This window comes from Bombus bifarius, unplaced genomic scaffold, assembly GCF_011952205.1.
Source record: "Bombus bifarius isolate JDL3187 unplaced genomic scaffold, Bbif_JDL3187 scf7180000009125, whole genome shotgun sequence".
Taxonomy (NCBI): domain Eukaryota; kingdom Metazoa; phylum Arthropoda; class Insecta; order Hymenoptera; family Apidae; genus Bombus; species Bombus bifarius.
Genome location: NW_022884914.1, coordinates 503,834 through 519,023, shown reverse-complemented (window position 1 = coordinate 519,023; position 15,190 = coordinate 503,834). Strand labels below are relative to the sequence as shown.

Below are 15,190 nucleotides of genomic sequence, written 5' to 3'. Positions count from 1 at the left end.
GATATTGGACTTTAATGGGTTCAGTTTAATAACTTCACGGATCAGCTGGTTGTAAAGATATAAGCTACTTATAAGAGCTTTAAATGTGTGAATGCGGTGGTAAATTCGTTTCTGAGCATTTTATTCGTAAGGAGAGAATTAACTTTACATTTTCCTCGGCGGAAATATGTTAAGATGTGTTTGTGAGTAGTATAGTAAGCTCCTTATTTCATTGTACAAGCTAGTTTTCCCTTTAGGCTGTCGCAGCTGCAAACGGTGAGCCACGCAAAAGACGTGCGATTGAGGGATGAGCGAGAATTGAGGCACACACAGCAAATGTCTCTGCTAGCGCACAAAGACGTTCTAAGTACCTTGCCCCCAGAAGCAGCTGCCCGGCTCGTCAATGCAAATTATACACTCTGTATGTATCCTCAGGCATATTTAACATTTCCAGTTTTCATCTTCCAGAGTATTAAGCAATAGTACGTAGTTAGCAGTTACGTAATAGTACGTAGTTTGGCTTTGTACGTGTTTTGTTTTTCATTATATTTAAAATTTTTTTTTTAATCTTAATCATTATCATAAAAGTGATGTAGTAGAACATTTGATTAGTTTGAAGAGAAATTTAACAAGATATAAAATTTTAGGAAAATGTGTTAGGAAAGGAAGATTTTTATAGAAGTATCAAGGTATTTTTAAAGCGTTGGCTATAAATCTTCTAATTTTTTGCTTACAGCTAGGGATGTTCAGAGTCAGTCGAGCGTTTTGCTGAATTGGCTGTGGGGAAAAAGGTAGTTTTCTAATATCAGTATAGATTAGTTTTGATTAGTTTGAAGAGATAATAACAGTCATTGACCTTTAAACTAATCGTTTCTAATTCTATAAAATATTTGGATGCTTAATCTCAATGTTGAATGAAATTTTTTTCCCTCATCCGTTCCTTTCATTTTATGTCTTAATTTATAAACTCAAGAAAATATTTAGAATCGCGAGACAATGCATTATTATTTCTTTTTTCGAAATTTGTATATCCAAGAAATGTTTATCATAAGATAATTAATATTAACACGATGTCAACGTAATTGTAGCACGCCAAAGGTGGTGCACATGTGATGGAATATTAATGACGGTGAAGTGAACACCATCCTTGCCTTCTGGATACATTCCTGCCAAGTGCCAACTGCCGGGGCTATTCCTGTAATTAGACTAGATCGAACGAGATAAACGTGATTAAAGATGTGACGCACGTATTCCTGTGATTCAAGGATGCAAAGATGTCTGTATTTTTAATGTGACAATTCTGAGCGTTGAAACATTAATCGCGTCGTGCTTCTGGAGCTTTTCCTGAAGCTTTTAAAACGAAAAAGTCGCTCCATCTCTTCAGAGGAAAAGAGAGTGTGAGAGCATGACTAAACTGTATTATAATCGTTGTATAGCTTTTGTGTTTAGATATAACGAAACATTGCCTTGGAGAAGAACTGTATATTTCAGTTATTTTATTAGCTATGAAATTGTTAATAGTATAAGATGTTTCTCGGGTATCGAGTTCCGATATCTGATGGAAGAATATTTATTCCGATGGTTACTCTTTATAGTTTTTGCAAACAGTTTTGTTCAAAATGCATTTCATGCAAATTCTCTGTGTGATTTGCCAGCCGTTTATTGACGTAAACGTTTGGTATCAATGGTATCAATGAAATGGATAGTAAATTGAAATAAAATGCTGGCAAAACACAAGATCATCGAAATCTAGATATCGATCGCAAATGGAAGTGCCGTATTTGTTGCTTTTTAAATGCGATGATTCGAACTTTCTATTTCCACGAAATTTTGTACAGAGACAAGAAAGCGTCGGTGAATAAATAAATTATGAAACTGAGGTATTTATTCATAAAAGTGTTTTTATTGTTGATCATTCATGTGACAGATGTCAGTTAAATGAACGCACGTGCGCGTGTGTTTAATTCTGTTAGAAGTGATATAATCTAGTCATAGGTGTAATTTTTGTTTTTAATCAGTATGAATATTTCGTAAGCATTAATTAAGATTGTCGACTATTTACAAATGTTGCGAATTATTCGATGAATTTTTCTCAAAGTACAACAAACTTACTGAACAAGCGGTACCTTTAAACTTGGAATTTGTATTTTATCGTTGTCATCCTATTAACGATATAATACTCCTGTATATCGTATGGATCACGTTTTCTATAGGAAAGTAAAGAACGAGATGACACGAGATAAAAACCGTGAAACTTGTGTACTCGCTTTCATTTAATACATTTCGTGAATTTATAAATGAACAAGTATCGTGTGTAGTTTAATTATTAGAATTCAAATAGAATATTATTAATATCTTTGCAAAAGAGTACGACGAGTGTAATAAATTTTTACGGTAATTAAAAGAGGTTTAGCGCTCGTGTATCTCATTCGAAGATGTCAATTTATATCTCCGTGTCTAGGCGTATCATTTCGTCTTGTATCTGGTACAACACTAGATATGGAAAATGCTTCTTCGCTGTCATCTATAGTACAAGTGACTCTTTCATGATAATTCTGATATTCAGGATTCCCCAAGTTGTTCGAATTAGTTTTCCGACACTTAAAAGCAATTATTGCTCCAATGACGAAAAAACAAAAAATGATAGATATTACTACGATCGCCTGATCGGCATAATATTCAGGCTGCTTAATATTCGTATAAGCGAGCATTAATGGATTAGGTTCGGCCCAACTGGTCCAGGTGTTATTCCAAAGCGATGGGTTTGATCTGGGATCTCCATCCAAATTACTAGGAGGTATCACGGTTAATCTGTGCCTAATAAGAATCGTTTCAAATATAGTTAAAATCACAGGATTTCTCTCAGCAAGATTCACCATTTCGCAAGGATCTTGTTCTATATTAAAGAGACATGGTGCTATCATTGGCTCGCAAGGGATCTGTAATAAAATTATAGACAAATTTTTTAGCGGTTTGCAACACAAGATGGTTATAAAACTTATTATAAGTTATGGTATTTTTATCAATGAAAATAAAAGTAAAATAGCGTAGAAAACTTATACGTAACATATGTAATTTCAAATAGGATCTTTGTTCGTACGACACTGACCTTATCTTTCTCTGTAACGTTACACTTTATCTGTGCTTTTTTTCGCATTTCGATAATGTCCTCGCTGGTAAGTATCTTCTCTTGAAAATTGGTTTTTGAAGAAGTATCGTACACAATTCTTATGTTTTCTTTTTTCTTTTTGTTTAGTTCCATCGCTTGTTTAGCGGTAATAATACCAGAAATAGCGACACCAGTTTTGCTGTACAACACTTTGTAAGGATCGTATCGAGGGGAAACGCCCTCGGATGGGTCTCCACTTGCCCCAAGCCAGGCGATGCCAGTTTCAGTCCGGCCGATGATATATTTAAAATCGCCTCGTCTAATAGCAGCATAATCAGCGAGGTCATCGATGTTGATCACTATTTCGGATCTGGGACTGATTTTGCCCGACACCAAGGATGGCCAGAGATCGAATCCATCGATGTTTCCGAGTTGTATCCTGTCCACTCCTAAAGGTTACACGAGTTTTGAATAAAATAAACTTTACTGTGTGTCAATCTGATTTTGTAAACGTTTCAATTAATCTAGTGTTTGTCAACGTTTTTAGTAATTTTACCGTAATATCTTGCAATATCAATATGGTAAAGTATTTCTATAGAGATGTGGACGTAAAGTGACTTATAGCAAAATCTTGATCCTTTTAATAATTTGTCTTACAGTTGCTTTGAAAATTTTGCGAGAAATGAGAATTTAATAGAACGCGAATTTCTAATACCGTAGAATGATTTTAATACTTTTAACATTATTCTATTAACCTGCTGCAGACAAAAGTGTAGGTAGCCAATCGGACATGAACATCATTTGATTCGACACTCTTTTAGATTTTCTAATCAGAGGACTCCAGATAGCTGCGACTCCTCTCGTTCCACCTTCCCATGGACTGTTCTTTATCTGGAAAATTCTCAAAATTTCAGCTATTCCAGACGAACGTACAATCGTTCTATGTGGAATATATTTACGCCACGAAGAGGGTAATTGCTGCCTTGATTGCTCAGTATACCGTTGGTTGGTGCACCGTTGTCGCTCATGAAGATTACTATGCTATTTTCCAACATGCCGCGACTTCGCAGTGCGTCCATCACATCGCCAACGCTTTGGTCCAATTTCGATACAACGGCTGTAAGTACAGGTATAAATTATAATATTTGAACTCAGCGCGATGTTAGAATATTATTTCCACGTTTTATTCTTTTAACACGCACACAAAACCTTCAAAAGTACATTTTATTGTTATCGACGGAAATTGTTTCTTTACTTAGAAAAACGTAGAATTTGATAAGGGAGTACGATAATTGATGTTTTAATTGTAGAGTGCTAAATATCGGTTTACATTACGATCGCTATTTTAAATTGTTTAAAAGAGCAGATCCGTGGAGGACACGTTGTGACAGACACGTTGTGAACGCTGTTATTTGTAAATGTTGAAAAACGATAAAGTTAACACTGCGCACGTGCGACGCGAATTCGCGTCTTTCATTTTTCAACTGTTGGCGATGAGAGTATCCTCTAAAAATGTTAACTACACACTTGAATAATACGAAATCGTTATCAATATATTAGATACAATATTGGCTGTGTAGCGGCACTCGACAGTAAACTTTCCAACAGTTTATGTCGCGTGACGCACGACACAAAGACCCTATACCTGCGGACAAGATAATTGCCAGATGTCGATACACCTAAGCACACAGAACAAAATTAGCCTCTACAAGACCGTAATAAAACCTGTCTGGACCTACGGAATCCAACTATGGGGAACAGCAAGTAACTCCAACATTGAAATACTTCAACGCTTCCAAAACGCTAAGATCCCTAATTGATGCACCTTGGTATGTAACCAATGAAACAATACACCGCGACCTCAAGATACCCACAGTCAAAGAGGAAATGGCAAAATATAGCGACAGATATAGCAAAAGAGTCAACAAACACCGAAACCCCCTAATCACTGGACTACTTGATACGACGGACCAGATTCGCAGGCTGAAGAGGCACTACCCGCTAGACCTAAACGCTAGATTCAATTAGTTATCTAAATTAAGTAATATCTACTTATTTATAATACTTACTTATAAATTATACTTATCTATAATAAGTATTAACTTATTATAAATAATCAGCCATTTTACTGCGCCACGCCAGAAAAATTACTGAAAATTCTCAACGCGAGAATTGATTGTAATTTTAATAAATAAATAAATAAATAAAAAAAAGCATATCATAATAAGAAACGTTACTAGAAGTATCTTTAAATATGGTCGTTGATTCTTAATAAGTTATTACACTTGTTAAATGCTATTTGGAAAGTTCATTCCGCTTTTTAAGGAATTTGGTCGACATGAAAGATCATATTGAAAAGTTTTTCGCCGAAAAATCTGAGAGGTTCTGCAAGGATGGAATATTCAAGTTGCGTGAAAGATAGAGAAAGACCGTGGAATAAAATACCTATATATAAAAAACCTATATAATTCAATAAATGTATATCGAATCGAAACGTAAATCGGAACGAACTTTCCTAGCGACCTTTTGAACCTTTTCCAAAAATACGCAGAATTCTGGCTAGATGCTTGTCAGAGCATACCGTCCTCAAAGTGTAAAGGTATAATTGAAGTAGATAATTTGTCAAGAAAAAGGCTAACGCTTACCTGCTTGGATTCTTCTTTCCGGGTCGAGAATGTATGAAAATTTGGCGATCTCTTCGTCCGGTGCTCGTAGCAGTTGATTTTCATTACCTTTATGGACAGCCAAGTGAGCCAGGTATAGAAACATTGGACGTTCAGTATCGTGTTCGTTAATCAGCCGCACAGCTTCGTTTGTGAAGAGATCGGTAGCGTATTTTCCTGCAGTGTCCCATGCCACTGTCAGATTTCGCCTCATATCGAAGCCTTTGTACTCGTTATATAGTGGATCCTGAGGAAATTTTTCTTATACAAAACTGATTTATATAGGTTTTATATTCTAACGTTTCATATTTAGGAAAATAAAATTTTAGAGATGACAAGTTATCACGAAGTTAACTTTCAAAATATTTACCGGTTCTTGCGCGATATGAGTGTAATAATCCTCAAGACCGTTCCAATATCCAAAGTGTGAGTCAAATCCACGATACGTCGGAGTATATTGTTTTTTGAAATATCCTAAATGCCATTTTCCCACAGCGTGTGTTTTATAGCCTATCTCCTGTAAATACTGAAACGAACATTCGTACGAAAAATATATTAAATTTTGGTCCAAATCGTAGTTTAAGGCATTAAACTTAAATTAATGATTCGCTTAGTGTCTTTAAAATGTTTTCATGTCATCTACAAGAATATGGAATAAAAATATATATGAACGTACATCATATAACACATACATAATTCTCACTTAAAAATGTATCTGTGACCTTCACAGGGCATTTCAAGATCATTGCAAGGTAAAGTAAATATCGGCACGATATGTACCCTTCGAAATCGTACAACATTTGTTTCAAATCCTTTTTCGTACCATCTATAGTTTCCGAGATATTTACGTATTTCCTGTGATATCGATAACGCGGAGAATATCATAGCAAATAGTCTTTTACAATTAATTTCGGTAACTTAATCCAGTGATTTGACTAGAGTAAGATTTTCTTATTACAGAAAACATATGAATATTTAATCGAAATTACGATATAATTAAACATATGAACAACTAATGAATTTACGAATTCTGATAATTTGGTACACTCGAGACCATAGGCAATACTAAGTTATTGAAGTACATTTGTGGGAAAGTAATTTAGAAGAATAGTCACGATTAATATACAAAATTATTGTAAATATTTCGAATAAACATGACTGCATTTTTCGGTGTATTGCCAGCAGTTACGCCAAATTTTTTTTATTTCGAAGTAGAGAATTTTCTCTATTTAAAAATAAAGAATATATTCTAGCTTCCATTATTTGAATAATTCTATTGTATTCTGATCAAGCAGATTCTGATATTTTAATATTTGCTTTATGGTAAATTTGCTTGATCATGCAAATGATCATGGACTAACAAAGAATTTACTATGATTATACATAGAAGTTATTCGTGAGAAGAATTGTAAAATACTTTAGATAAACTTCCCAATAAATACTATTTAATATAGATAATACTATATTATATAGTTAATATCGCTACTTGGCATTAATAGTGGTACAACTATTAATAAGTGGTACAACAAGAAATGTAAATTTTACAGGACTTTTTAAAATTTATATTTTTGAAAATACTAAATACGGGCTTTATTGATGTAACTGCCGTTTAATACAAAACTGATGCCACTATAAATATGCCATTTTTCGTGATAGAAATAGAAACATAATGTAGATTTCGTATTTAATAAAAGCAAGTTTGAAATCTTTTTACTTGTGCCACTATCAACGCTCTGTAAATAAGGTATGCAAATATTACTATTAATATATATGTTATATATATAATTATACAGGGTGGTTGGTAACTGGTGGTACAAGCGGGAAGGGGGTACGCGAAAAAAGAAGTCGAAAATATAGAATAAAAATTTTTCGTTTGAGGCTTTGTTTTCGAGAAAATCGACTTTGAATTTTCGCTCGGTACGCGTGCACTTTATCGCGTCTCGTTATAACGGATCTCACTGTAGATCGTTGTCTCGATGGAAAAATTAAAAAAAAATTTTTTTATTCTATATTTTCGACTTCTTTTTTCGCGTAGGATCACCCCCTTTCCGCATGTACCACCAGTTACCAATCACCCTGTATAAGTTATGCTAATAATACTAATACAAAGTAGCTATGTAATATTTAATGTAATGTAATATATTATATTATATATTTAGTATAACATAGTATTTATTAAGCTTCCTAATAAATGATATTTTATTAAGATGATAAAATCGAAAGAAACTCACGTTGCGTGATTCGTTCAGAAACCTACCTGCGGTAATAGTTTCTCACTTAGAGGAAGCCCTCGTGGTTCGGTCGGATAGAGAACAGAATGTTGCATACCCAGATGAATCGGGTTTTTTCCAGTCATCAAAGCGGATCTGCTTGGCGTGCACAATGCCGGAACGTAATGATTATTTAAGATGATACCATTGTATGCAAGGGCGTCGATGTTCGGCGTAGGAATTTGATCCGATCCGTGAAAGCTTACGTCGTTCCAACCCTATGCAATGATTTTAAATAAACAATTTTTAAGTAATTGAGAATATGATTATTATCGTCTTTTATTTTCAGTACATCTGAATGATATATTATTTAATTTATATTAAATATATATTAAATATTAATATATTGAATATAATTTATATTAAATATTAACACCAATAAATGAATATCACGAATATCATTAAAGCGGCACGATAAAAGTTGATATGGATTTTGCGAGAAATATTCTTAATAACTAAAAAGATACAAAATTTGTAATTCTTTAGTATATTTATAGTTTTATTTGCAGAATATCTTTCTTCGTATCTGATATAACGTTACTTTGTTTAATTATAACGTCCTTTTTTACGGACACGATATATCGATCCTCTGCTGTTGTTTGTACATACCAGGTCATCAGCAAGAATAATGATGATATGTGGCTTCTGTTTAGTTTCCGGCGGTTGAAAGTTAATTTGCACTTTCGGCCGCGAAAATAAGGATGTGAAGAAAACTGTGCCCACGGCTGTTACTATTAACTCCGAGAGAAATAGCACGGTAAAGAACTGTAGTATCAATGCGAGGTTCATCTCGAAATCAGCTGCAACAAATAAAATAAAATTTCACATTCACAGAAGTTGATTACAGATCAAATTTAAAAACTGATCCAATCTATTAAGGTACCCATACAGTTCGTAGAATTGATTGTATAATAAATAGTTATAATTTGATTAGCTGCTATCACAAATATTGATTAAGTAAATTACAGGTTTGATTGAAAACGAAGTGTAAAGTTTCAAAGTACAAATATCAATAAAATACTATCTCGAGGTTGAAATTCCAACATAAAAGTTAATTACAGAAGGAAATAAATTAATAATTTAACAATAGTATAATACACAATAATGATAATTAATTAATTAAAGTAATTAAGTAAATTAATAATACAATATCGTACATGGTTGGTGATAGTAATACTCCAATATCAGATGTTTCTACGTTTAGTCCAGCACTTGTAACGATAGTACAGTGATGTAGTGCCATTGGCATTACTGATTTAAAAATCTCGAAGGCCTGGGCTTATATACGAAATGTTAAACAAAAGAAAAACAATTCTCTAATATATGAGCAGGCAATTGTTTAATCCAAGAGACTAAAGAAAAGCGAAGAGCGTTTTCTACCAGCGTTATTTACCTTATAGTATTTCAATCCATCTTCAGGTAAATCCATATATTGCCGCCCGTAAATATTCAACAGTAACAGTATTTGTTACAACAGTATGTGAATTTGTATTAAAAAGTACAAATTAATGGCAAATTAGTAGTTAAAAACAGTACTTACGAAGTTAGCAAATTATACATTGAAATTATCTATTTAAAGAATTAGCTGTAGTATATATATCTTTCTTTTTAATCAAATAATTAAATATTAAATAAATATATAAATAAATAACAAATTAAATATTAAATATTAATAATTAATTACTCATCAATCAATCCACAGGACTTTTATTTGACGTATGAAATAACATCAGTAGTTGTATGAATTTAGAAGATCGTTTCGTCATCTCATTTATACAGAGTGGTCCGTAATCATTGATATAATTGGATGTAGAGTAATTCTACGAGAAAAAAATAAGGCGAAAATATGCAATAAAAGTTTATCATATGACGTTTCGTTTCCAAGAAAGTCAGTTTGGAAATGTGATAACAGGTATATCTAAATCTGGCTAATACCAGACTGAAGAAAAGAAAACGATCGGTAGGAGTTCGGACAATTAAACAGTTTGAGCTTTCTAAACAATAAGATAGTTCCCAAAAAATAAAATATTCGCAAGCTTTAACAAATATATTGTTGCAACTTAGCCCTAAGAAATCAACGTCATATATGCAACGTCTACTCTTTCTAAGGTACGCTTAATTCGCTACTCTAAGAATAGAACTATTCTTTGTATTCACTAGAGAAGACCGAATTTTTACGGAGGAATTAAGTTTTGGACATTTCTCCCCATACTAAAGTTAGTCCTTACAGGTAGTGAATATGCTGGTCCGTGCTATAAACATCAGGATGGTCAACTATTCTAAACACTTTCACTGTACGAAGCTATCCTTCATCGATCAATAAAATTGATTACTGAGGTGTTACAGTTTTTCGCATATTTTGAGGCGACTAACGACGATAAAAATCACTTTGTCACTCGGTGATTAATCTATTAGCATTAGAATATTATACATTGGAAAATTATGTTAATTAATAACGTTCTATCGATGACACAATTTCAGCCGCGTTAAATGGAAATGCATAAATATCTTTCAAACACGTGAGAGCGAAGGAAGAAAGTTCTTACGTTCATGGTAAAGGAGAAGAATGACTGTCCTGTATCCAACTATTCGTTGTAAGCTGTACATTTTTTCCGTTTATGTCCGGGTGGCATCTTTCCGTGGAATAAAAGAGATCAGCTTTGTTCGGCTGGTCTTTGCCAACGCGAGAACCGACTGACTGGGAAACTCAAAACGCGTTGGCTTATTACCACTTTAGATTTTCCGTATGGCTAGCGGCGAGGAGCAAAGGGAGGATCTGGAGCATAACGAAAGTGCTGTTCTGGGGGAGGAAAATGAAGGAGGCGAGTGCGAGAAGTCGCAGTGATGCGTCGTGTATGTATACGTGAAAATTCAACATTCCTTTCAAATCACTGTGGTTTTTGTGCATGTAAAATTACTATGCCATGGAAAAATCTTATTTAATAATCTTATGGTATTTAGGCAGAGAAAGAGAGAGGGAGAGAGAGAGAGAAAGAGAGAGAGAGAGAGAGAGAGATTTTTTAATAAAATAAATTTTTTAATTAAATAATAATATTTAATAAAATAAAATAAATTTTAATAAAATAAATAATAAAATAAATAAATTACCACTAAGATAGTTCTTATTTAATAATATTCTCAAATCTATTCTGTTATTATTATTTATATAATGCAATGACACTAGTTGAGAACGAACAACTTTTTATCTCAAGTAACTAAGGTGATATAGCTTTTGATGTAGCATTTCGATTCGACCAATAATTCCGGTGGAATTATTATATTAATGAGATAGTACATATTATGGGTTGGAACGGTGCCACAGTTTGGACAAATACGATTTGAATAATTAGATGGAAACACAAGTAAAGTTTGGAGTAGCCTGCGTCGCGATGTAATTAAATTTTCAATCGACATGACATTCAAATTGTCATAAGCAGAACGCTGCGAAAACGTTCGCTAATTGTCGCTAATTTCTTCAATTTGTTTCGATTGTTACGTTTCGCTGCTAGTTTTACAAGGAGTATTCCATTATTTCATATTTATCTATTTTTATAGAGTCAAAGCAAAATACTTGCACATATGAGATCGTGCCGATTGGAATATAATATATTTATATTATTACGTTACTTACTTAATAATATTTATTATGATTTAAAATTAGATATGTTTTTAGTCTTTGACATCTCGTATTTCGTTTTATTATAATTTATAATCACGATCTCATCGCGATCTCATGTACGAAGGCTATCTTTTTCAAAGAGTCTCTATATACGACCACCCGTGACTGCAGCTGATATAAAAAGCATATGCGCATTGCTATGGTTATTAATTGGATACAGACTTTTTGTAATTGAATGAAGTATTATTAAATAATAGAATCTTTATATGTATGCACCTATACAATGGATAAATTAATAAATGGACGTTGGATTTAACGAACCACTATTTATACATTATGATAGATAAATTATGATAGAAGGGATATACAAATATTTTTATTGTCTACTGTATATCATACTATATATACAAGAATGCACTTAATTATTGCTATGTAACTCTACTTAAATGAATGTAGTCGGCTTCTTTCAAATTAAGTAGCAAATTGACTCCGGTGTAAAAAGAAACGACGTAGTGAAACACGATTTATATTGCGAGTAAATTAACCGATATCAAAGATGTAGCTGGATGCGCGTTAATAATGTACAGTACGTGGAAAAAGTAATTAGCAGATGAATTAATTTGATGAAATACAAACTTATATTTAAATGCTTCATCCGTTTGTATTCTGAAAGGTATTTATTTTGTAGAAATTCAATTTATTTATTACAAAGTTCATCATATTGTAGTTTTGTTATTTGATATCGGTATAAATATTGGAATAGCAAGGAAAATGTTTTTATGCAATTTTCTCCCAGATTTGGTAAAATATCTTATATAATTCTTTTCGATCTTAAATCCTCGAAGAATGTTTGATTTTTATGGTATTGACAAGAATGTCGTAGGTGCAACTTATTTTATAAGATAAAACGTGTTTTCTTTGTTTCTGTCATTTCTGGACTTTCTTTGAATACAAAATATCGTTGGTCCCTCTGTGCAGCCGTAGCAAATACTATCAAATCCCATATTCTAGAAGTTTGAAGTTTTAAAACATAAATTTCTAAAACTTTGATTTGTAATATGTACTTTTGTATTCCTTATATATTTCTTAGATTTGAAATTTCGTGACAACGAAACCAATATTTACTTTTTCTCATCATTTATTACTTATTTAAATATTAATTGAAAGATTTGTAATTTAAATTTTTTAATCCAAACTATTCGAAGCTTTCAGATTCTAATGTTGAATTTAAAAATTTAGACGAGGAACCAAATTTAATTTATATTTTAATTATACATATATTGTCGTATATTTTAATTTCTCAACATACGAAACAAATCTTTAAGTATATATTATCTACCTAGTATTTATTTACATGTATCTATAGTTTAAATAGACAGACTTTAATAAATCTTATATCATCTTGCGAATGCTAATATGATATTTCAGTCAATGAAGAAGTTAACAATTATCGATACAATTAAGAGTTTACTAAAATTTTTCTTTATTCTATTGAATATTTGATTTACAATTTGATTTAGTATGGCGCTCGTTCGCTGTGTGGTATTATTTAACAGCCACGTCGCGAACAAGAGCATTTGTATATCGTATTGCAGACTTCAGTCGACGTTTGACTATGGGGTCGCATTGGATGGTTCTCGATCATTAGGTTACGCGCACAAACGAAAAATTGTCGCGCAACATTTTTATCGCTTTCACTCGCATCAATCAAAAGTTCAGTTTCTCCTCCTTCGAGGTATTAACAAACGAGTCATCGCGTTGTCCATATTTAAAACGCTTATCGTGCTTTCGTAAGTGAAAAGATTGTGGCGCGAAAAATTGTCGCTAGTACGCTCATAGTTTTTGTAGTCGATGCGTGTACCGGAGAGGTTAAGATGAGTGAAACGTAACAGGATTTATTTGTAAACGACGTGAACGGAGTTTATGCACTGATTCGCGTAGTAAAATGTGTACATAGTACACGCGACACTACCTGATTTTCATTAGTTTACATTCACTGCAGTAAACTCGTTTCGTGCCTAATTCACGCATTTCAATTTTTCGAAACTCGATGGATATCTTATTTGTTTCTGACACTTTTTCATTAGCACACGCATTTTTGCTTATTGTGTATACCTAAAAACGAGGTTATGTCATAGACATAGTCTTGTACTTTTACTTCCGCGAAAGGTAGAAAATAGTTTCTTACGAACGTAAAATGAAAATGGACTACATAGTTTTCTTAGACGGTAATTTATTCGAAGTGAGTGCATCAACGAAAACCAGATTTACCGATGACGAAGCTGTTACTTTCTACGAATTATTTTACATTTTGCAAATATCTCAAGGTAATTAAAATTTGTTTCAAATTTTATTTCATTTTATCGGAACCTTTATTTTATAATTTAGTTCCATTGGATTCAATAGATTCGTTGTAATGGCTGCTCGATGATCCGACTACATATTTCGAACGCGGCATGTATTTTAATTGTTGTTGATAATAGTACTTAATAAAAAGTAATCGACAAAAGTAGTATAAAGTATAAATATTAATTTTGTAGATGTTTTTTGTGCAACAATAATGTATTGTGTTAAGTATATAGTTAAGTATTATAGCAATAGTTACTAGATACTAATTAATATTTACTAGTTACTATAAATTTAGCGAATAATGATGATTATTCCATTTACTTAATTGTTCTTCCAGTTTAAAAATAATTGTAATTCTCCATGAAGGAAAAGAAATTGTTATACATAAATATTAAATTGTTGTTGGAATGTAATTTAGAGTATATATCCACAGCAATAAGTCATATATATTACTTTGAAAAGAATCAGATATGGAACAGTGATTAAGGAAGTAGGTAAATATAAGGTATAATTACATACTCGTTAAAAAAGCAGAGGGAAAGTAGTAGTATTTTTTTTAATAAACTTTAGAGACATAATAGAAAGTATTAAGAAATAAGAGTGATACGTAAAACGCTTTAGACATAATATGTTTTACTCATTTACATCATACGCAGCCGTATTAATTTTGAAATTATTATATATATAAGATATGAATTCACATAATAATCTTGAAGTTATAATACATAAGATATTAATGAATTGCTAACATTACAATTTTCACATGATTAAAATTACAATGTTTTAAAATTGCAAAAATGCAAATTTTCAGAATTAATTTTACTAATTATATTTTTATAATTATCGATATAATGGAATTATTTTTATACAAATATCGATGTAATATATTGAGTATATAAACTGAATGGTTCTTGGTTACGTTTAACCTACCACCTTGTGCTCAGGAATCAGTTTAAAAACAATCAATTATCTAGGCGAGATTTCGTGTAAAATTCACATGAAACGATAATTGGAATTATTTATTTATATTTATATTATTATTTATATTATATATATTTAATAAGGTACATAAGAAGGCAAGAACTTACCTTAAAATATAATGGTACACTTTCTTGTTTGCCAGACTGAAGGAGACTGCGATTTATCTAATTCACGCTTAAGTTGCGCGTTCCTACAACCTCGAGAATAGTTTTTGTATTTC

General features: G+C 32.2%; 2 protein-coding genes across 6 annotated transcripts in view; one reads left to right on the top strand and one right to left on the bottom strand.

Annotated features, from left to right (window-relative positions):
* Positions 1-1,866, top strand: part of LOC117213785 (golgin subfamily B member 1-like) — a 16,785-nt gene extending 14,919 nt beyond the window's left edge. For 3 of the 4 annotated variants that reach the window (XM_033459443.1, XM_033459442.1, XM_033459441.1), the window contains 3 exons: positions 237-400; positions 716-770; positions 1,068-1,866. In XM_033459443.1, the coding sequence (XP_033315334.1) occupies positions 237-400; positions 716-770; positions 1,068-1,092 (244 nt within the window). In that variant the 3' untranslated portion in view covers positions 1,093-1,866. The remainder of the gene's footprint in view (positions 1-236; positions 401-715; positions 771-1,067) is intronic. The other variant, XR_004488722.1, reaches the window with a different exon arrangement.
* LOC117213786 (arylsulfatase B-like) lies at positions 1,861-15,190 on the bottom strand. 2 transcript variants are annotated; one of them, XM_033459445.1, is made up of 9 exons: positions 15,078-15,190; positions 8,631-8,821; positions 8,009-8,239; positions 6,122-6,277; positions 5,734-5,998; positions 4,048-4,205; positions 3,844-3,979; positions 3,089-3,537; positions 1,861-2,918 (listed from the first exon to the last, which is right to left on the bottom strand). In XM_033459445.1, the coding sequence occupies exons 2-9, from the start codon at positions 8,808-8,810 to the stop codon at positions 2,418-2,420; spliced, it is 2,076 nt and encodes a 691-aa protein (XP_033315336.1). In that variant the 5' UTR covers positions 8,811-8,821; positions 15,078-15,190; the 3' UTR covers positions 1,861-2,417. The 2 variants fall into 2 exon arrangements, with proteins under 2 accessions (XP_033315336.1, XP_033315335.1); XM_033459444.1 differs by lacking the exon at positions 15,078-15,190 and adding an exon at positions 10,568-10,946.

Excerpts from the sequence above, each read along its gene's own strand:
- LOC117213786 (XM_033459444.1), bottom strand. The coding sequence starts at position 10,628 with ATGTACAGCTTACAACGAATAGTTGGATACAGGACAGTCATTCTTCTC. Across the intron at positions 8,240-8,630 it reads TTATTCTTGCTGATGACCTG|GGTTGGAACGACGTAAGCTT; the intron begins GTATGTACAAAC and ends ATCATTGCATAG. Across the intron at positions 6,278-8,008 it reads GTGAGAAACTATTACCGCAG|TATTTACAGGAGATAGGCTA; the intron begins GTAGGTTTCTGA and ends TGTTCGTTTCAG.